The sequence below is a fragment of the Hemibagrus wyckioides genome, linkage group LG09 (assembly GCF_019097595.1).
Source record: "Hemibagrus wyckioides isolate EC202008001 linkage group LG09, SWU_Hwy_1.0, whole genome shotgun sequence".
Lineage (NCBI taxonomy): Eukaryota > Metazoa > Chordata > Actinopteri > Siluriformes > Bagridae > Hemibagrus > Hemibagrus wyckioides.
In genome coordinates this window covers 8,059,902-8,081,825 of record NC_080718.1, presented here as the reverse complement: position 1 = coordinate 8,081,825, position 21,924 = coordinate 8,059,902, and the positions used below count along the sequence as shown (strand labels likewise).

General features: G+C 39.8%; 1 protein-coding gene across 3 annotated transcripts in view; it reads left to right on the top strand.

Moving 5' to 3' along the window:
* LOC131359748 (ankyrin-3-like) overlaps positions 1-21,924 on the top strand; it is an 89,488-nt gene that overhangs the window by 60,360 nt on the left and 7,204 nt on the right. For all 3 annotated transcript variants that reach the window (XM_058399831.1, XM_058399829.1, XM_058399830.1), the window contains exons 12-14: positions 13,812-13,838; positions 14,549-14,627; positions 15,315-20,909. In XM_058399831.1, coding sequence (XP_058255814.1) covers positions 13,812-13,838; positions 14,549-14,627; positions 15,315-20,909 — 5,701 coding nt within the window. The remainder of the gene's footprint in view (positions 1-13,811; positions 13,839-14,548; positions 14,628-15,314; positions 20,910-21,924) is intronic.

Here is a 21,924-nt window from a genome sequence, read left to right as displayed (position 1 = left end):
CACTTAAGAAAGCAGCTTCAAATTCAGCTGTTTTCCTTAATTTGAGACTGATATCTAACTTGCCATTTTAAGATTTTTTTTTTTTTTGATAACGTTGTTTTTATTCATGATATAAATGATTTTCTTATTTTGGATAATGTCCAATCAGTTTTTCCAATCAGACTTTCAAACTAATCATAGGCACCGAGCAGTACATTAATTTTTGTAATATTTATTACAAATGTATGCAGACAGCAGATCTGTTTATATGGATTTTCTCTCAGGCGGTTTTGCCAGATGACTATGTCTTAGGCCATTTCACCTGATACATTTATGTCTTAGAATATTTTGCCCAATGCCTAACAGTATGAGACCTGAAGCCTTTTATTATGAGGCATGATGCTGTTTAGTATTCTTTATAACAGTAAAACTTTGTACTTTCGTATACAACACAAACTAGACAAGACATCTTGGAGACCCCTCTTTGAAAATTAAATATATAAATAAATGATTAAATTAATTAATTCATTTTAATAAATTGACAACTGCTGTTCGAGAAATCACATATTTGTTACATTGACAACATTAATATCTTCATGGGAATCAGAAGGAATAAGAATCATTATTTAATGGTGAATGGATCTAAAGTAATGAGCAATATTACAGATTTGTTAATAACACCACCTAGAGTAAATATAGACAAACATTCTTGAGGCCCTTAGTGTAAGATATTTCAGTCATATATAAAATGAGGTGAGAATACATACAGTAACATCTTGCTGAGGTATACCCTCACTTCCTGTCAATTGCCATCCAATTTGTTTGCAACTTTTGTCCCATTAGGCCTGGCACGATAACTACTTTGGTTGGACAATATATGGTTTCAGAAATAACTGACATGATAAACAATGTTATTGTCATTTTATCTGTCATATTGTAAGACATTTTATGCCACTGATATAATAATGACATAATAGCATAATAATGCAAATCAAGTTATAATTTTACGTTTGTGTTCTTCATATGTCTGATTAATCTCATATGTGTATAAAATGTTTTGGTGAGTTAAGTAACCCTCTAGTAAAGTGCTTCAGTTTACCAGTGTTCACTGTTCAGCTTAACCTCATGCACCTAATCCATGACATTATTGCCTAGGACTGGATCATTTGTGTCAAAAATTCCATGTGTGTGCAGAGTGCTGCAAGCTGAGCCATGCATTGTATTTGCATGATTTCAAGTGTTTGATTTGTTTACATTTCCACGTGTTTTGTTTTGGTTCCTGTCTTGTCTCTACCCCTGTATTGTCACTGATTGTTGCCCTAATGTGTCATGATTAGTCTCACTTGTTTTGAGTTTTTCCTTTGATTAGTTTGTCTGCTTAAACCCTTGTGTATCTTGTATTCTCTGTGAAGTATTCATTCAGTACGTTGATACCAACCTTTTGTTTATGTTCAGATTTTTGTTTATGATTCTTGCTACATTCACTGTTTTGATCTTGCCTGCCCAGTTTGCTGGTCACCTGCCCTCTGCCTGTTTCTGGATTATGATTTTCTTCTCAATTTTGCACTGTCTACTTTATTATTATTCTCATTAAACATTGTTCTCTGCACCTGCATCCTACTCCACATTCTAACAACTTGAAACACTATAAGTATTGTTTCTACATTTTTCTTCTTCAATAAACATATTAACAAATCAATGTTAGTGAACTGTTTTGCATGTTATTTTTTCAACAGTATGGTTTTATTAAACTCTGTGCTAGTGCTTGCTACACATTTTAAATTCAAATACAGTTTTTGCATTTGAATGTACATTTTTATCTTAAATTGGTGTAGTAATCCTTCAGACGCAGTGGAATTAGGATCCATATGCAGGTTTATAATCCACTCAGTGAACAAATCCAAATCGACAGGCAAGAAACAAAACACAGCATAACAGGCAAAAGATCAAAAATCAGGGAAATCAACAAACTAGCAACCAAAACCAAATCACAAAACAAGAATCAGAAAAACAGAAAAAGTAACAAGGTCATACACTGGAATCAATCACACAAATGAAAATAAGGCTTGGTAAGTCACTAACAAACAATACTTCGTGTAAGCATAGCGTGCACACTGTATGTTCCAGTAAATCTTGGAATTGATCTAGACCTCAAAGTGCTAGAACTTATAGGAGGGTTCCCTCTGGCAGTTTAGTGTTACATAGACATGTGTGTGATTGATTTTTTTTTTTGTTGTCATGGTGTTTGGTAACAGGTCTCTGGTGCAGTTCCATGGGCAGTGGGGGGGGGCTTGGTGGCCTTTTCTTTGCTGAAAACCTATTGAAGGTCATAATATTCTCAAGGTATTGTCAATGGTCCAAGACTTTATGGGCTTTCTACACTGATCGTAAGGCAGGTGTGAGTGATGGGGTTGTGTTGGCAGTGATTCAAGCAGGAGGGGGACCACTGAATGAGTTCCTTGTCCTTTAGGGTAGTTGAGGGTTGTAGAGACAGCCAGGGAAATGTAATGTCCGGGCGCCCCCACCCTGTGCAGGGCTCAAACCCAGACCTCTGTGGTTGCTGTGTGCGCCAGCAAGCCATGGAGACACACCCAGATGCAGGATTCAAATAAGCACTGCTTTATTAACATAAACACAAGACATGGGGAAGACTAACCTAAACACTAGACATGACGCTAATACAACAAAACCTAACAAACAAAACAAGGAACATAGAACAATAGCTGACAAGGACAGGCACAAAAGGATCCCTATATATAGGACTAAACATTAAGGCTAATAGGAAACAGGTGAAACAGCGGGAACGAGAACAATAGAAAAGGCATGGCACAAAATACACATAATAAAGCAGGCTCCATAGAATCACCTGCCAGCACCCTCTCCCGGCCTGGCAGGGAACTGTCCAGCAGTTCCTGACAGGAAAGCCCAGGATAATGGGGATTGAAGGGGATGATACAGGGGTTGGACAATGAAACTGAAACGCCTGGTTTTAGACCACAATAATTCATTAGTATGGTGTAGGGCCTCCTTTTGCGGCCAATACAGCATCAATTCGTCTTGGGAATGACAGATACAAGTCCTGCACAGTGGCCAGAGGGATTTTGAGCCATTCTTCTTGCAGAATAGTGGCCAGGTCACTACGTGATGCTGGTGGAGGAAAACGTTTCCTGACTCGCTCCTCCAAAACTCCCCAAAGTGGCTCAATGATATTTAGATCTGGTGACTGTGCAGGCCATGGGAGATGTTCAACTTCACTTTCATGTTCATCAAACCACTCTGTCACCAGTCTTGCTGTGTGTATTGGTACATTATCATACACTGCACCGCCTTCAGGATACAATGTTTGAACCATTGGGTGCACATGGTCCCCCAGAATGGTTCGGTAGTCCTTGGCAGTGATGCGCCCATCTAGCACAAGTATTGGGCCTAGGGAATGCCATGATATTGCAGCCCAAACCATCACTGATCCACCCCCATGCTTCACTCTGGGCATGCAACAGTCTGGGTGGTACGCTTCTTTGGGGCCGTAACTCTCCTGCATGTGGGAAAGACAGTGAAGGTGGACTCATCAGAGAACAATACATGTTTCACATTGTCCACAGCCCAAGATTTTCGCTGCTGGCACCATTGAAACCGACGTTTGGCATTGGCACGAGTGACCAAAGGTTTGGCTATAGCAGCCTGGCCATGTACATTGACCCTGTGGAGCTCCCGACGGACAGTTTTGGTGGAAACAGGAGAGTTGAGATGCACGTTTAATTCTGCAGTGAGTTGGGCAGCTCTGGTTTTATGTTTTTTGGATACAATCCGGGTTAGCACCCGGACATCCCTTTCAGACAGCTTCCTCTTGCATCCACAGTTACTCCTGTTGGATGGGGTTCGTCCTTCTTGGTGGTATGCTGACATTACCCTGGATACCGTGGCTCTTGATACATCACAAAGACTTGTTGTCTTAGTCACAGATGCGCCAGCGAAACGTGCACCAACAATTTGTCCTCTTTTAAACTCTGATATATCACCCATAATGTTGTGTGCATTGCAATATTTTAAGCAAAACTGTGCTATTACTCTGCTAATTAAACCTTCACACTCTTACTGGTGGAATGTGCAATCAATGAAGATTGGCCAGCAGGCTGGTCAAATTTAGCCATGAAACCTCCAACACTAAATTGGCCAGTGTTTCAGTTTCATTGTCCAACCCCTGTATAATGTACAGGGAAATTTTATCTTTGTGAAATAATCTGTCCTGGATGAATATTTAACATTTTAACATTGATTTGACAGCTCTAGAGTAGAAGAAAGGACAGAAGCAGCATGAATGACTAAAATATTGGTGAAATTCTTTCTTATTAAACAAGCACACATAAACACAATAGGCATTATCGAGGTCAGCAAAAATGTTTGTGGTCATGTCCATATATCATCATCGTACTGTAATAGTCACATTAAAAATCAGCGAAACTACTTTTTCAGGTTTCTTTCACAATACTGGATGATTAGACAATTTTTGCAGGAAAAGAAGCAGAAAAAACAAATGGTAACACCTTTAAGAGAAACAATACAATTGTTGGAGACCCATACTTGTAAAAGTATTTCAGTTACTTACAAAAGTCAGAATAATGTCTCACATGGTTTCCTAACAGAAATCAGGGTGATATTTATAAATTATAACTGGTACTTACAATTGGGGCAATTAGAGGTCATGGGATATTTATTTCTTTGGGTTTGGAACATTAAGCATTCAGGGGCATATTTATTTTGGGGTTTGGGTATATTTAGCAATAATGGGGAATTGAGTTTCCAGTGTGACCACTACTTCGTTCCGGACCTGCCTGATCCATTCGGACACTCTACCCCTGGTTGGAGTCTCATCGCTTTGTGGTGCTCACTGCTGGTGTGGATAGATCTGGGTGGATAGCCTGTGCCCAGAGGACTGCTGTGGACAGAATCACTTGGAGACTATCACATTGTCACAGAACTGCCATTGTATTGGAATTAGTGTTTATAATGAACTCAGAAACTACACTGATCTATTAGTTCATCAAAAGCCCTTGGTTGCTGTTGTAGAAAGGACATTATTTACAGTTACATTATTTACAGTTACATTATTTACCAGGGTCACCCAAATGGGTCCCCTTCTGAGCCTGGTTCCTCTCAAGGTTTCTTCCTTGTATCATGTCAGGGAGTTTTTCCTTGCTGCCATCACCTCAGGCTTGCTTATTAGGGATAAAATAGGGATAAAATAGTAACTTAACTTTATCATTTTTTCTCTCCAGGTTTCTATAGTCCTGTAAAGCTGCTTTGAGACAATGTCCATTGTTAAAAGCGCTATACAAAAAATTCTATTGAGTTGAACTGTCTAGTCTGTGTCAGGCCCCTACATTCTGAAACTCTTAAGTGACAAACACTTTTTTGTACTTTTCATGGGTTTCTGTTACAAATTTTAATTATTCAATTCATTATTGAGTTAACTAATAGAAATGATTAGTATAATGAGACTTTGCTGATCAGTTTGACGATATTCAATTCATTTCAGTATTATTTTTGTAGCACTTTTTAAAATGAAAATGGAAAATAAGAAATCAATTTATGAATTGACCCCTTACAAGCTTTAACATTGTCAGTGGCAATTCCACCCCCAAACCATCAGAGAGAAACATCACCGGAAAAGTAACACTTCCGGCTCATACTTTAGCTTCTAGGCTGCCACTATAAAGGCTAGATAATACGTTTACACAACGAAAGTATTGTCAGTGTGTTTGCCTGCATACCAAGCCTTGTATTTTCTCTTCCTGTTTTGCATCTAGTACATGACCACGTTTTGTTCATGTTTTTGCCCTTTGTCTTGGTGATTTTGTGATTTGGATTTGTTTGCATCATGGACTGATTATTACGGTTTCTATGGACTTTGCCTGTTTTCTTGACTCTGTTTTGCCTAGCATTTAGGATAGTTTGCCTTTGGAATATTCTCATTAAACTGCACATGCAATTTACCAACGCTTTACTGCATAATACTTCGCCCCCAGAATTAACTCAAAGTTCGGCTGTTAAGTAGGAGAACTCCTACAGTACTGCCAAGCTCAACTTACAGCGTTTCAGAACACCCACGCACTATTGCTACAAGCAGAATGAACTTCACAAGGATGGCTCCCCCCAAAAAATTCTATGGCTCGGCGAATTGCTGTAGAGGATTTCTACGCCAATGTGAGATCTTCTTAAATCATCTGCCGGAGACATATGGTGAGGACGCTACTAAATATGCTTTCCTTATGTCTCTACTTTCCAGGAAAGTGATGGCCTGGGCAGTAGCCATCTGGGACAATGATCCATGCATCAAGGAATCCTTGCTTGGAGTTATTCGAATATCCAGCTGGAGGGCGCGACATTTCCTTAAACTGCTAATAACACAGCTCTGAAAGCTGTGTTCCAGGAAGGGTTGAATCCTACTCTACAAGCAGGACTAGCCTGTTGGATTATATAACCCTGTCAATTCCTTTGGATTACCTTCTTTGCAACCACCCCTGTCTGCCCACTGCCTAAGGACAGAGTTACAGCATTCCAGGTGGACCGTTCTGAACTTATGCGATTAGGAGAGGTACGAGTCACCCCACAGAGGTTGACTTCAATTCATGCGAAAGTAAATCTCCATGTTTCTTCTCATAGTCTGCTGCTTCCAGTATAGATTGGTTATGCTAATGAGGCCCATTGTCTGCCAGCTTTAGTAGATTCAGGATCTGCAGATCTATCAGCCATGACCTAGTCAATGAACTGTGCCTTCCTACTGTACCCTGTGCCTCACCATTGTGGATTACAGTAATTAATAACCAGCCTAATAGAGATGGCTACCTCACACAACAAACAGTCCCCATAAGTATAAAAGTTGGACTATTTTATAAAGAGGAAATTTCTTTGTAATAACCTCACCTTGCATGCCTGTAATATTGGGATTCCCCTGGCTCCACACCCGTGATCCATGAATTGCGTGGCTCCACAGAGATGTGGTTAGCTGGTCTCCCTGTTGTCTGAACTTCTTCTGTCAGGAGGCTCATAGTCTGCCCTGTCAAGCCACAACAGTGGAATGTCCAGCTCCACAAAAGGTCATCTCAGTGCCCAAGGAATATCATGACCTCTGGGAAGTCTTCAGTAAGGAGTGTGCCATCCACCTGCCTCTGCACCGCCCATGGGACTGTGTGATTAACTTGTTACCCAACACATCACCCCCCAGGGGTCAGATTTACCCCTTCTCCATTCCAGAAACCCAGACTATGAAAGAATATATCACTGAATGTGGGGTTCATTCATCCCTCCACATCCCCAGCGGCGGCCAGCTTCTTTGTAGAAAAAAAAGGATGGAGCACTACGGCCATGTGTAGATTACTGAGGACTTAACACTGTCACTATCAGATATCCATATCCACTCCCTCTGGTCCCACGTGCCCTGAAACAACAACAAGAGGCACGCATTTTCACAAAGTTAGACCTGAGAAGCGCATACAACCTGATTCATATTCATGAAAGGGATGAGTGGAAAACGGCATTCCTCATGTCCAGTGGTCACTATGAGTATTTAGTCATGCCATATTGACTCACCAATGCTCCAGCAACAGTCCAATCCCTCATGAATCAGATATTCAGAGACTTGCTGAATCAGTATGTCACTGTATATACTGTATAGACGACATTGATATCTATAATATACTCCAAGACTCAAGATGATTATGTAAAACATGTAAATCAGTATTATCATGACTGCTCAGGCACCAGATGTACTGTATGTCAAAGTGGAGAAATATGAGTTTCACCAAGACACTGTGACATTCCTCAGTTATGTCATCTGCAAGCAGGGAGTAAGGTCTTGGCAGTGACAAAACTCAAAGGATTTCAAAGGTTCATTTGAAACTACAATTTCATAGCCACCCCCTCATGTCCCTATTACAAGGGAAACACAGAAAACTTGAACTGTATTTAAACACCTCAAGAGAAGTTTCACCATGGCCCTCATACTGAGACACCTGGACCCAATCCTGCCCTTCATTGTCGAGGTTGATGCCTACTTTTGAGGGAATGTCACAGAGACATGGAAACCCAGCCAAACTCTACCCCTGCGTCCCCTTTTCTTAGAAGCTTACCCTGGCAGAGGCCAATTATGATGTGGGCAACCGGGAACTCTTATCCATAGACGTGGCATTAGAGGAATGTCATCTGGTAGGAGGGGGGCCGCCACCCATTCCAGGTAATCACAGACCATAAGAACCTGAAACATATAAAAGGAGCCAGGAGACTCGACCCATGACAAGCCAGATGGGATCTCTTCTTTAACAGGTTTTGGTACACGTTAACTTATAGGCCACATTGCCATAGATTTCCTAGTAGCAGTGGACCGATTCTCCAAATCATGTAAACTAATACGGCTCAAAGGTCTGCCCACTGCCATGAAAACAGCCAAGACACTCATAGAACATGTGTTTCATAACTATGGCTTACCTGAGAACATAGTATCCAATTGTGGTAGACAGTTTACCTCCAGAGTGTGGAGGGCGTTCTGTGACTGCTTTGTCAGCTCTCACACCCTTCCAATGTGTCCTTGGATACCAACCACCCTTTTTCCTGTGGCCATCCAGTGCCCCCTCATTTGTTGAATGGTTCCAGCACTGCTGAATGGTGTGAGAGGGGGCCCACGTCCACCTGCAAAGAGCCATTAGATGCCAAGAGATACAAGCTAACCACCGACAATAGCCCCATGCCTCATACTGACCCGGCCAGCTGTTCTGGTTGTCCACACAAAATCTAAGACTCAAATTGCCCAGCAAGAAGCTCAGCCCAAAGTACATTGGTCCCGATTAAATAAATCCAGTACATTACAGGTTGCAGCTACCCCCCACATATTGCATCTTCCCATCCTTCCACATATCGCTGCTGAAGCCTGCCCCGACCACAGCCAGCACTATCAACCCCACTCCACACCCCTCCCCCACTCAATATTGACAGGTGGGGGAGGGGGGAAGTTGGTATCCCAGCTTACATAGTCCATGCCATCATAAACTCAAGAAGACGTGAAGGATGACTGCAGTATCTGGTGGATTGGGAGGAATACGGCCCAGAGGAACAATCTTGGGTGAATGCTGGCGACACCCTGGACCCAGCCCTGGTCACCAAGTTCCACAGAACCCACCCTGACAGGCCAGCACCTCAACCCAGGAGACGTCCCCATAGAAGGAGAACACCAGGAGGTTATTCCGCAGAGGGGTGGGCTGTGTAACATCACTGGAATACTAACATTCCTGGCTCATGCTTTAGCTTCTAGGCTACTGCTATATAGGTGGGCTAATGCGTTTACACAACACAAAGTTTTGTCAGTGTGTTTGCCTGGTTACCAAGCCTTGTATTTTCTCTGCCTGTTTTGCCTCTAGGACCACGTTTTGTTCTTTATTTTTGTTTTGTCTTTGTGATTCAGATTTGTTTGCATCATGGACTGATTTTTACGGTTTCTACAGACTTTGCCTGTTTTCTCAACTGGAATTTACCAACTTTTTGCTACATAAACAAGGTTGAGGTAATGGTGGCAAGGAAAAACTTCCTGATACAATACAAGGAAGAATGCTTGACCAGATTCAAAAATTAACCCATCTTCAATTGGGTGACACTGGATAGTGCAATTATAAATAATCTCCCTTCTATTTTTGTATTGTATATACTTAGATACTGCAATTGTGTAACCAGAAACATACGAGCTTATGAGCAACTTATATGAGCATCAGACTCATTTTTGAAGTTATCATCTTTTTATTAATGGAGAATTCAGTTCAAAACTTTTCATAGCAGTTGCAAGATGGTGCATAGCTAGAGCCATCTTCCATTATGCCACTGGATGTCTGCACTGGTGAGAGCTCTGAGCAAACTCTACAGCTTTTTATGCTTTTTCTTTGTTATGGTCTCTTTGTAAATATCTCATTATCAATAAATCAATACAATCTTTAAACACTTTTTTTTTTTTTACATGAGATCATCTTTAAAAATGGACTTTGCGAACGACTCAAACAACTCACACGCAAACTTGAGCAGCAGCAGCCTTTTCAGTGAGAATCTGCCTTTTTTACATCCTTGCCGGAGTAGGAGGAAGAAGTGCAAGTGATGCAAATGTGACAGGATTCTGTGCAGAACATGGAAAAGGTCTTTTTAAAACCCCTTTTCTGAATATTTTTCTAGAAAATGCTCAGTCCTTGGTCAACAATGGACAAACTAAATTGTCGGACTACATTTCAGCGAGACCTCAGGAACTGCTGTGTTTTTGCCTTCAGCGAAACATGGCTAGACTACACTGTTCCTGTCAAACTCTTGATCACTGCCACGCTGCTCTCAAGGACAGCTACAAACCCCTCCCCCTGCACTACTTTCGGCAAAGCTGATCACCTATTATCCTCACATGCTTTAAGACGACCACCATCGTCCCTGTCCCTAAGAAGTCTTCTGTCTGCTGTTTGTGAATGGAATTCTTACCACTTATTGGAAGAGACATCTGTCAGTCAAGATATACAGAAGTACAGCTGGCTGCAGCAGTAGAAAGTTGATTTGTGTGTATATGAACGCAGCTCTGCTCTTATAACGCTCCTTATATTGTTTAACCTTGAATAGTTTGGTCTTTGAAGCATATCTGCATATTTTAGGTATGTATGTAGAAATCGCAAACTAACCTTTATCCCATGATCAGTATATCCAAAATCACGGCAAATGAACGTCCATCCTGGAAGTAGTGTTAAATGAATTCCATTTTCTTATTAAGATAAATTAATTTGTTATTTTCTTTAAAAGACTTAAAGTTGCACTATCAAAAATGATTTAAAGTGAACACAGAACCCCACACATACAAGAAATAAAATTAGACACACAGTTTCCTACTTCTTGTATATCTTGAGTGACAGATGTCTCGTACATTCAGCAGTAACAATTCCATTCACAAACTAAAGTTTTCTTTGAATTTACATTGTGTTTTTCGATTTGTTAATTTGGTTTTGGATTTGTTATTTTGTTTTATGATTTGTTATCTTGTTTTCGGTTTTGTTATTTTGTTTTAGGATTTGTTTTTTTTTGTTTTTGGATTTGTTATTGTGTTTTCTGGTTTGTTAATTTGTTTTCAGATTTGTTATTTTGTTATTTTATTTTGCACTTCTCGGCCACCGTACAGTTCTACCTTACACCATTGTCCCATCCAAACTCACTGCAAAGCTCAAAATCTTAGGACTGAACACTTACTTGTGCAATTGGATTTTGGACTTTCTGACTAACAGATCTCAAGTGATGAGAATTGGTAACAGTTACTCCACCACCCTGACTAAGCACAGGTGCGCCACAAGATTGTGTCCTCAGACCCCTCCTATACTCCCTGTTCACACAAGACTGTATTTCGAAGCACAGTTCCAACATTATCTTTGAAGATTGCCGAGGATACTTCCATTGTGGGCCTTATCACTAATGGAGATGAGACAGCCTCAAGAGATGAGGTTAGAATGCTATCTTAATGGTGCAATGATAACAACCTTTGCCTCAACGTCAGAGCAGGCTCAAGACGAAATCCTGATGCACACCTTTGACCAAGTGAAAATAATTGATGGTCAGTGGGTTCAGCCCAGAGTTGTACTCTCCCTCCAATATTTTGTTATTACTAAGGGTTATACCAAGTGACACAGGATACTAACACAAAAAAGGAAACTTTGAAAACTGTTTTAGTCCCAAAGAATCATTAGAAAATCATAATCATAATTAATTGGTGTGGCATTTAGGTCAGGTCAAAACACAAAGCTGTCTTATGGCCAGGCATTTACAGCCAATGTCAGCTAATGAATGTGCTGACCACCCCAAAAGTGCCATTGTGCTCTCTTTGATTAATTGAGGTCCCCTTCATAAGATTTGGTATGGACTTCATCGACTATACGATGTGAATGGATGGAGGCTCACTGTGGAAGATATATCACCTCCATGTACTTAAACCTTAAATACTTAAAGAAAGAAGTGGTCCCTGTGGCTTTGATAACACTATGTAACAAATTTTTACTTTTTTCTTGTTCCTGTGAAATAAGTGATATTTTCCCATTCTTTGTAACCCAAATAAAGAGAAAAAACCCATCTTAGCCATGAAAGTTTGGGTTAGTTTTGGGCAGTTTTTTTAGTAATGGGCTAATTTTGAGGTTTTCATTCTCTTAAAAGCCCAAACCAAGTCCAAAGGGGCTTAATGGTTATTTTTTTTATGATTTTCCATCAAGAGTAATTGGAAAATGTCATTCACTACCCAGGAACAAAAATCGTGTTACATAGTGTAATGGTTGTTCTGAAGAGGAAGGAGCTAGGACTGGAGGTGAATCTAAATTGGGCAGCTCAATTCACCCTTGCCCCTTGTGTAAACCACCTATCACTGTCCCAAATCACATAAGATGCCAAGATGCAGGTTGAATCTTCCATGTTTTTGCCTCTACCCAGTCACAATAACCTCAGTGATTGGAGGAGTCCCACATCGGGGTCAGCCCAGTTGTCCTGGTTCCCAACGCTTGATCTGTTTCTGTGTGCACTTTAGAAAAGTCAACACAATTTCCAAATTTCCATGTGTTTCCAATGCTTTGATGAACTGCTGATGCTTTGATGTCTAGTTATCAAGTGATGCTTTGATGTATAATTATCAAGTGGGCAGTCCTCACCCTCTGATATAATCTGTAGGGACAAGCCTTTAGGCTCTGTTCTGATCATGCCATGCACCTGTGGCTCCACCTAATTAAGGAGGCCAATGTGCTGATCATTTATGCACACTGGTGGCTCAGTGGTAGGTTTCTTGCCTACCATGTGGATGGCCTGGGTTCAAAGCCCAGATCAAACATAGGTTTTTGAATGGTGGTATAGCTAGTTGACTGGAATAATTACATGATTTGTGTTCTGGGCTTCACTTAGTAGCAGCAAAAATAAAATGGAGAGAGATGACAGTCATGAGAGAGAGAGAGCTGTAGTGCTATACAGGTGCTGCCTGAGCATTTATGTTAATATGATTACTAAAACAAACTTTTTTTAAATTTCTACATGTATGTTTAGCTCAGGGAACAATGTGGTGGAACCTTACACCACCTTTAGCAGTTGAGGACACACCTGGATAACAAGAAACACCTGTCAGTCAAATTGTGGGGGTCTGATACAAAATGTGCATTGTTTTTTATTGTTTCACATTTACATATAAAAACCCGAAAATCTTAAACCCACATCTCATACTCAATGTTTGATTTCAAATCTAATTGCTTTCGATCTACAGCAAAAACAAATGAATTGACCTTGCTGTTCCAATAGATGAAGACTGTTCAGAGGTTGACTGTAAGTGTTGACTTGCCTCAAACAAATACTTATAACTCAAAATATATATTTCAAGTAAATTAAATATATTCAAGTTGTTGAAAGGAGGTGTGGTGAATTGTTTAAAGCTTGTATGGATATTCTAGGTGAAAGTATAGGTATTTTAGACAAAAATGGTTTTGTTGGCATCATGAATATAGGACTTGTAGAAAGTACAAGTAGAAACTTCAAAAACCGACAAAAGACAACACATAAAATTCTTTACGCACACATTGCTAGGACATGGTACTGTCTCACTGCCTTGTGCTTTTGATGCAGACACAATTGGTTCTGTTGTAGTGGTAAATATTTTCTGTGCTGTTTCTTATTTCCTCTACTTTTCCCCTTGATCATCTTTTCCCTGCTGTTTTTTCATCACTACTCTCATCTTGCCATGCTGCTTTAATATGGAACTGTTACTGCTCCATTATCTGCTGTTTAATTCTTTTAATGCATCATGGAAAATGTAGGAGATGGAGACGGAACATGATAATGGGGTAAATATTACCTTTTTCTATTTTTTGGATCATTTCTCTGAATTCATATGATAAGTAGGTATGTAGACTGGAATTAATACAATCCTTTTATTGACTAGTCAAAGGATTTTGTCTACAGATCAAAACATAATATGCCATCACCTTTGATTTTATCATTTATTTTTCAGTGATTTCAATTGAAATTATATTTATTTAAATTAAAAAATTTTTTAGATTTAAATATATTATGCTGAAATGTTTTGTAAAATGGGTCATTTGTCACTTTAAGGAAAAATATAACAGTAAAAGAGAATTAAAGTAAGGAAAATTCCATACTTTTAGTAATTTTAAGAATTATATTTGTTTTCTGATTTTTTTCTTCCAATCTGAAATTTTATCTGTTAATGTACATATGTCAATTTAATGTCATTTACATCATTCAGTAAGCACAGCACATAGGCATGTGAAACTATGCCAGCCATATGGGATAGACACTGAAGACACTGAACACTTTGTTACAATTTGCTACAGCTCACACTTATTTAATAACCTACAAAACATATAATACAGTATGCCTCAAAATGCACTTTTGCATTTGGAAACACTGTTATGTATTTTTTCTCTTTAATATTTCACTGAAATACTGTACATATACAACTTCTGTAGATAATTAATAAAATGCTTTTGTTTTATTTACTTTAATTATGGCTTTTTTAAAATTCTGTTTACAGAATGACAAAGATCAACGTCATATCATTGCTTCATTAGCATTACGACAGCGCTTCAGCCATCTGTCTGATCCTATGTCCCGTGAGTCATTTTTTTGTGGATAATTTTGATTTACACTAAAGATGAAGTGTTAACTGTTTAACTATTGAGTTAAAATGATTGATAAAGTTCAAATATGTTTAAATAAATAGCGTCAGTATACACTCACAGAACACTTTATTAAGAAAACTATATCATACTATTATATCAGTTTCCTGTTACTATAACCCTCCTCAGCTTGAAACCATCATTTTCTCATTAGCTTGACCTCTCTCTTCAACAATGCATTTCTGTCTAGTTTATCATCAGTGTCTAAAATACTTAAACTAGCTTATCTGACACCAATATCAATGCCGTGATCAAAGTCACTGAGAACACATTAGATGAACAATCTGTATCTGAACAGCCTGTATCTGCATGATTTTGTGCTGTATAGGTGTTCTTATTAAAGTGTTCTTTATATACTGTATTCATTATTCAGTGTCTGGATTGCAAATATTAGTTTTGGTAAATTACCTGAGCAATTGTATGTGCAGTGACATCTGTATTGTCCTGCCTCATAAAAAATTATTTGTTTTTTATAAACTTTCAGTTTTTATCACCTACAAACACTGATCACAATAGATCCATTCTTCATATTGGCACTGGTAGATCTGACTTGATATCTAAACATTTTTCTTCTCTGTTTTCTTTCTTTTTTATTTAACTTTATTAATATACTCATGATAGAAAATACAGAAAGAGGAACCTCTGCTTTGAAAACCACATCACAGACTTCTGGCTATTCCTACAAACCTGCTCTTATGACACACCAATATCAGGCTCGGGTACCCAGCCCAGCTGCTAGTGCCAGTGGCCAAGCCAAGTCAGGATTTCACTCTCTCTCTAGCTCATCATCCAACACTCCATCTGCCTCCCCACTGAAGTCTGTGTTGTCAGAAAATTCTGAATTCTCCATGAGATCAGTCATCAGAAGTTCATTAACACCTTCTGTCAAGTCTGTCAGTGATGTTGCATTACCAGTACGCTCCTACAAAGCTGTTTCCTCGTCACAAAAGACATTGGAGCAACAAGGTCAGGCATCTCTGACTGTCTTGTCATCTCCAGTAAAAACTGGCCCTGAGTCTGTTTCTGTAAATGCTTTGCCATCTCTTTCAGCAAGAACCTCTTCACTACCAGCTGGAGGCTCACTGAAGGAGAAATCTTTTATCACTAAGACTCCACCTGCTTCGCCTAAGTCTTCTCTGAGCATATATAGCTCGAATTTTTCATATAAATCTGCCAATACCTCAAAAGATCCAACAACTGCTTCCCCCAGTAAACAATTTTCAGGGCTAAACACAGTCAGAACAGCAACAGACACAACCAGCTCTCATACCTCTCCAACTAAATATCGCTCCACCTCACCCACCTTTCTTCTATCTGGCAGCCTACAAGAGAGGATACAGGCTACCACAATTGCTGCCACAAACGGTGTGGATGCTGCTTTTGATGAAGTAGAGAGGACACTAAACTCATTTTCTGCAGGCTATGATAAACTCAAGGCTGTGTCATCTTCACCACCTTCCTTCCATCAGTCTATCAGGTCTTCAGCTTCTGTCTATGGCTCTCTAAAATCCCCACCCAACTCCACCACGTCTGCCACCTATAGCACAGTTGCAGTGCCTGTTTATTCAGTTCAAAATGTTTTGCCAGAACCCCAGTTTAAAAAGCTTCCTGACATCTCCAAATCAACAGCAGCACGTTTATCCCCTAGAAAAGCTATGGCCCCAAAGGCCAATGCTCTAACACAGTCTACCTCTGCCAGAATCCAGTCCCCTGATAAAACATTTCCATTCATGTCCCCTACCACTTCCTCATCCCCTCTGTCAAATAGCCAGGATATACTGAAGGATGTACATGAAATGAAGGAGGATTTAATTAGAATGTCAGCTATTTTGCAAACTGATACAGGAGCTGTTTCCAAAGGTTTCCAGTCTGATTCATCTATGGAACATAAAATAGAAGATGAGGAACAATACAAAATTATGAAGAAAGTCAAACAAGACTTAGTTAAGGTTAGTGATATACTAACCAATGATATTCTGATGGAAAATAAAAAATACAAGAAAGGTGGCAAGACTGAAGATTTAGAGGATGACATTGATAACAACCAACCAAATGGATGGAGGTGTCCCCCTCGGTATGAGACAATAGCACCTCAGGTCAAAACACGTATTATGACTGACAGAGATTTTAACTTGGCAAAAGTGGTTGACTATATAACCAATGACAATGCCAAACATTCCTTATCCAATACTGTAGCAACACAGAGAAATGAAGAGACTAGGAGAGAGAGAAAGGAAAAACTTAAACATGATTTAAAACCTGCTATGGCAGTTCATGTACACAAGGTCAAAATGCCCCCATTGACAATACACCCTTCACCATCAGAGAAAGAGCTATCTAAGTTAGCAGATGCATTATTTGGTACAAACACCATTTTAGACTCAGATGATATCTCTCATGATATCTCTCAAGATAAAAGTCCCCTGTCAGACAGTGGATTTGAGACCCGGAGTGAGAGGACACCATCAGCTCCACAGAGTGCTGACAGCATGGGGCCAATAGCCCCCTTTCAGGAAATCTCACCAGTCCTCACTGAAACACGGACTGAAACTGTACAGGTCATACAGAGATACAAACCTCCAGAGGACACATATGAGCCTGTAGTGGATGAGGTTAAAAAGGCAAATTCTCCAGCACAATGCAGTGACACAGATTTCAGATTGCCTAGAAACTACAATAAAGATAAAGCAAAAACTTGCCAAACCAGATCCAGTCCTGAGGAAGATCTTGTGTGTAAAGGCATGCAACTTAAAGAGGAGACTCATATAACAACAACCACCCGAATGTTATATCACAAACCAACAAGTAAGGAGACAACTTCAAAGAGGTTTGAAGAGACTATTATGAAATCCTTACAGTCTGGCCGAGATCCCTCCAGAGTGTTAAGTGGCCTTTTTGGACATCTGGGCAGCAAGGAAGGATGTAAAGTACCACAAAGACCTATAAACAATGAATCAGTGAACAAAGTGGAACACATTATTGAGGTTCACATTGAAAAAGGAAATAAAACTGAACCTACAAAGGTCATCATAATGGAAACAAAAAATCACCCTGAGAAAGAAATGTATATTTATGAAAGTAACAGCAACAATGAATTTCAAAACAGAGATGAAGTGGAGAAAGTAATCACACCTTTCTTACAGGAGGATGATATCAAGACCACCACTGTCCAGTTAGTGACCAAAGACCTATACAAAACTTTAAAATTACAAAGACCACACTCAGTGGAGTACCATGAAGAAGAGTCATCACTTATGAGAAAAGACTCAAATAAAATGAAAGATACAATGCTATTCTCTGAGAAATTTGACGCTTCTAATCCTGACACAGACAAAACTTTGACTGAAGGGTCTCATTTTTATAAAGTGAGAACACATGGTGGCTCAGTGAGATATGTCATGCTTAAACCAGGTGATGTCTTAGATGACAATGAAATATGTGATAATCTAGACCTACTGCAGTATGCTTCAGATCCTACTAGACCAAAGAGATCAATTTGGACAAAAGTATCTGAGGACAGGCACGGAGGAAGTACAGAGAAATGTAGATTTGAAGACAGGGTAGATAAATCTGTCAAAGAAGCAGAGGAAAAGCTTAATGAGGTGTCATGGTTCTTCCGGGATAAAACTGAGAAACTAAAGGATGAACTTAAGTCCCCTGAGAAGAAAAATCATATTGCAAACATTCAAGAAACTAAATCTCTGCCCAGTTCTACCTACAGCAGCCCAGAGAGAACAATATTGAAGGATGGGGGTGGTGGAGAACAGTGGAGCAGAGAAAGGTTTGGAGACAGATATGGTCCTAATGATAGGAAGTGTGCCAGTCTTCCAAGTAACCCAGAATGTGTTTCACTTCAATACAGTGAGGATAACAGAAAACAAGGGGACCTCTCATTAGCCAGCAGTGCAGGTAAATCGACTAAATGTTTCCAGCCATCAGCTAAGGTTAGTTCAGTTGGAATGAAATTTGAAGCTGATACTAAAAAGCAAGATAAGGTACCTCAATGTGGTCAAACATCTGGTGAAGTAGTAAAAAAGCTGCAGGAAAATAAATTACCTGTCTATCAGTTGTTTTCTGGAGGGAATCATCCCAATCCAAAAGAGTCAGGTGAGCATTGCTCAAAGGATATTGAGAGGAGGCAAAGTTATAATGTCAGAAAAGCTCAATTATTTAATGAGTGTGACAACACCATTCCCAAACAACACAAAAGTTTATACAGCAAAAATAAGGTTAACACAACTTGGGGAAGTCATGGCAATGGACACCATAAATGCCAGAAGTCAAAGATTTCCAAAACATTTGAAAAAAACACTTTGGTTGACAGTGAAGGCAGTGATAAATTAACCAAAGAAGAAACAAACAAAAATATCATATATACTGAGATACCAATTCAGGAAGACCCCACCAGTATTGAAAAATATGGTGTTTCTTTAAAAAAAAAATTGGAATTACACATTCCTGTTAGGGTTTCATCTAGTTTTGTAGACCATACGAAAAGTACAATAGAGCTAGATTCATCTGTTAAAACTGATGTAACAGGACCACACACACCAACATTAACTAGAAGCAAACACTGTAGTTGTGATGCAAATAATTCATTCGGTGATGTGTTGTCACTAGGACAAATGAATGTAGTCTGCAATAGCACTGACTGTGAAAAAACTGAGTATACAGAGAGAGTAACTCCAAATGTCACAGTGGATATCAAACCTTTACCAGTTTATGTCAGCATTCCAGTGGGCAAACAGTATGAGAAAGAGGCAGTCACTGTACAACCTAGCACATACAAAAAAGTTGTAAGTCATGTGAGCCAAACAAATCATGAGGCAAGGGAAGTATTTTATACTGCTATACAGAAACAGCAGCCTTCACCTGGGGGGGACCCAGAGGATGACACACTGGAGCACAAAATCTTCATGGACGGTTTGGGAAGACGTTTAATGACTCCTGAGACACCCAGCACTGATGAAGTTATTTATGACTTAAATTCCCAAGTACCCAGCCCAGTTCCGGAGGAGTCAAAGGAAGAAGCAAAGACCCTTATTTCCAGGGACATACCAGGAGAGAAAGCCAAAGGTGTTACTCCAACAAAATTCTCCAAAGGGAACCATGAGTCACCAAGATCCACAGGCAAACATGTATCATACTTTGAATTTCCACCACTTCCACCCCAGGGCACTCAACAGTCTGACCAGGTGGAACTTAATGTGGTGGGCTCACCAGCTTCTGAGCCAGACACAGAGATGATGGAGGTGAATCTTCAAGAGGAGCATGATAGACACCTTTTTGCTGAGCCTGTTATTCAAGTATATCCACCATCTCCTATCCCACCTGGGGCTGATGACAGTGATTCCAGTGATGATGAGTCTGTCATACAGCCCATACCTCTTAAGAAGTATAATTTTAAAATGACTCAGAATGGTAAAAAGTGCATCATGCCTAAAAGCCCAGATAAAAATGGATCCTGTCACAAAGAGTCACATTATGTGTCACAGGGTGTCATTAAGAGGGATGAGGAGGATGAGCAAAATGGCAATGATCAGTCTGTTACTGACTGCTCTATAGCGACAACGGCTGAATTTTCCCATGACACTGATGCCACAGAGATAGACTCACTGGATGGGTATGATTTACAGGATGAGGATGATGGGTTAAGTGATACCAAGACCTCAGGCCTTTCAAATGATGGGAAGACAGGTAGTTGCACCTTCAGCCAGACCAAACTTGAGGTTGTAAAAGAGGGCACACCAAATGAGGATGAAAATACAAAGTCTAAAAGCAACTTGTACAAAAAAACAGAAAGTGGTAAAGATCAATGCAAGATCTACTCTTTAGAGGGAAGACACCCTGATAGACAGGAGTTTGCAGATAGCTACTTCAGCTACAAGCTTGAGGACGAATTACCTTCTACTTTCAATACTGTTGCCACTAAAGACTTTGATCCATGGTCAAACAAAGGAAGAGAGGAAGAGGTGGTTGGGGCCAAAAGCAAAGATGAAGATCCAAAACATTTTAGTTTGTTGGTGGAGGACAAATCACAAGCTACTACACCAGACACCACTCCAGCTCGAACACCAACTGATGACAGCACCCCAACTAGCGAGCCTAACCCCTTTCCCTTCCATGAGGGCAAGATGTTTGAGATGACCCGCAGTGGTGCTATTGACATGAGCAAGCGCGACTTTGTTGAAGAGAGGCTTCAATTTTTTCAGATTGGTGAGCATACTGCAAATTGGAAAGGAAAAAGGGGCAAGAGTGTGGTGGTAGGTGATTCCCAATTAAAGGCTGAGAGGAGAGCAGTAGAAGGGATACTAGAGGCCAACACAAACATTAAAACCATCCAGAAACCATCCCACTCAGGGCATTGATGGTCTCCTCGATGCACTTTCATGCTCTGATATTGTAGGTGAAACCACCTCATGCACTGCCACCTCCAAAACCATAAAGAAAGACTCTGTAGAATGGACTAATTTTAGTCCAGATTCATCAGCAAGTCAGAAGTTGGAGTATGAAAGTTCTTAGCCTATGTTAACTACAGTCAGTTTGGAAGCACATACTCTGATTCTCCATCTGACAGTAAAGATTGCCCTATTATTTGATAAGAACTCAAATAATAGCTATAACCTAGAAGTAATGTACAGCCCAATTACCTCCATGGTGCTAGCATAGTGTTTAATCTCAAGTCATCCTCAAAACCAGCCCTACAGAAAGGCAGTCAGTAGAAGTTCATTTCTATAGGACTTCTTTGTTAGTAGAAAGCAAATCCAATACTTCTACTCTTATGTGGTAGGCAGATTCTAAAAAGAATTACAGCTAAAATGTCAGCCCAAGTGTAGGCTTCAAGTCAAGACTGCAGGATTTGCCTTTAACACACATAATGCAGGTTATCTCAGGTTAAAGCAGATATCTCAGCAGGTTAAAACTAAGACCAGTTTATTTTTTATTCTACTAGTATAGAGTCCAGATTTAGAGTTACAGTCAAATACTGTATATCAAAAGGAATAGGGCAGTCAGCTCTGTTGTAGGGCCCAGGTTTATAAGGTTACAGAGGCAGAAAGGGCAGTTAGAAAAGTAGATTCATCCCACATTCTAACCAGAGACAGGTCATCAGGGACTATAAATAATTGTTCAGGAGAGGCAGACAGAACCAATATATGTGGACTATATAGGCACTCCATTAAGTTCCTTTAGAGCATTAGTGTGACTAAGCATCTTTCAGATGAGAAGAAAC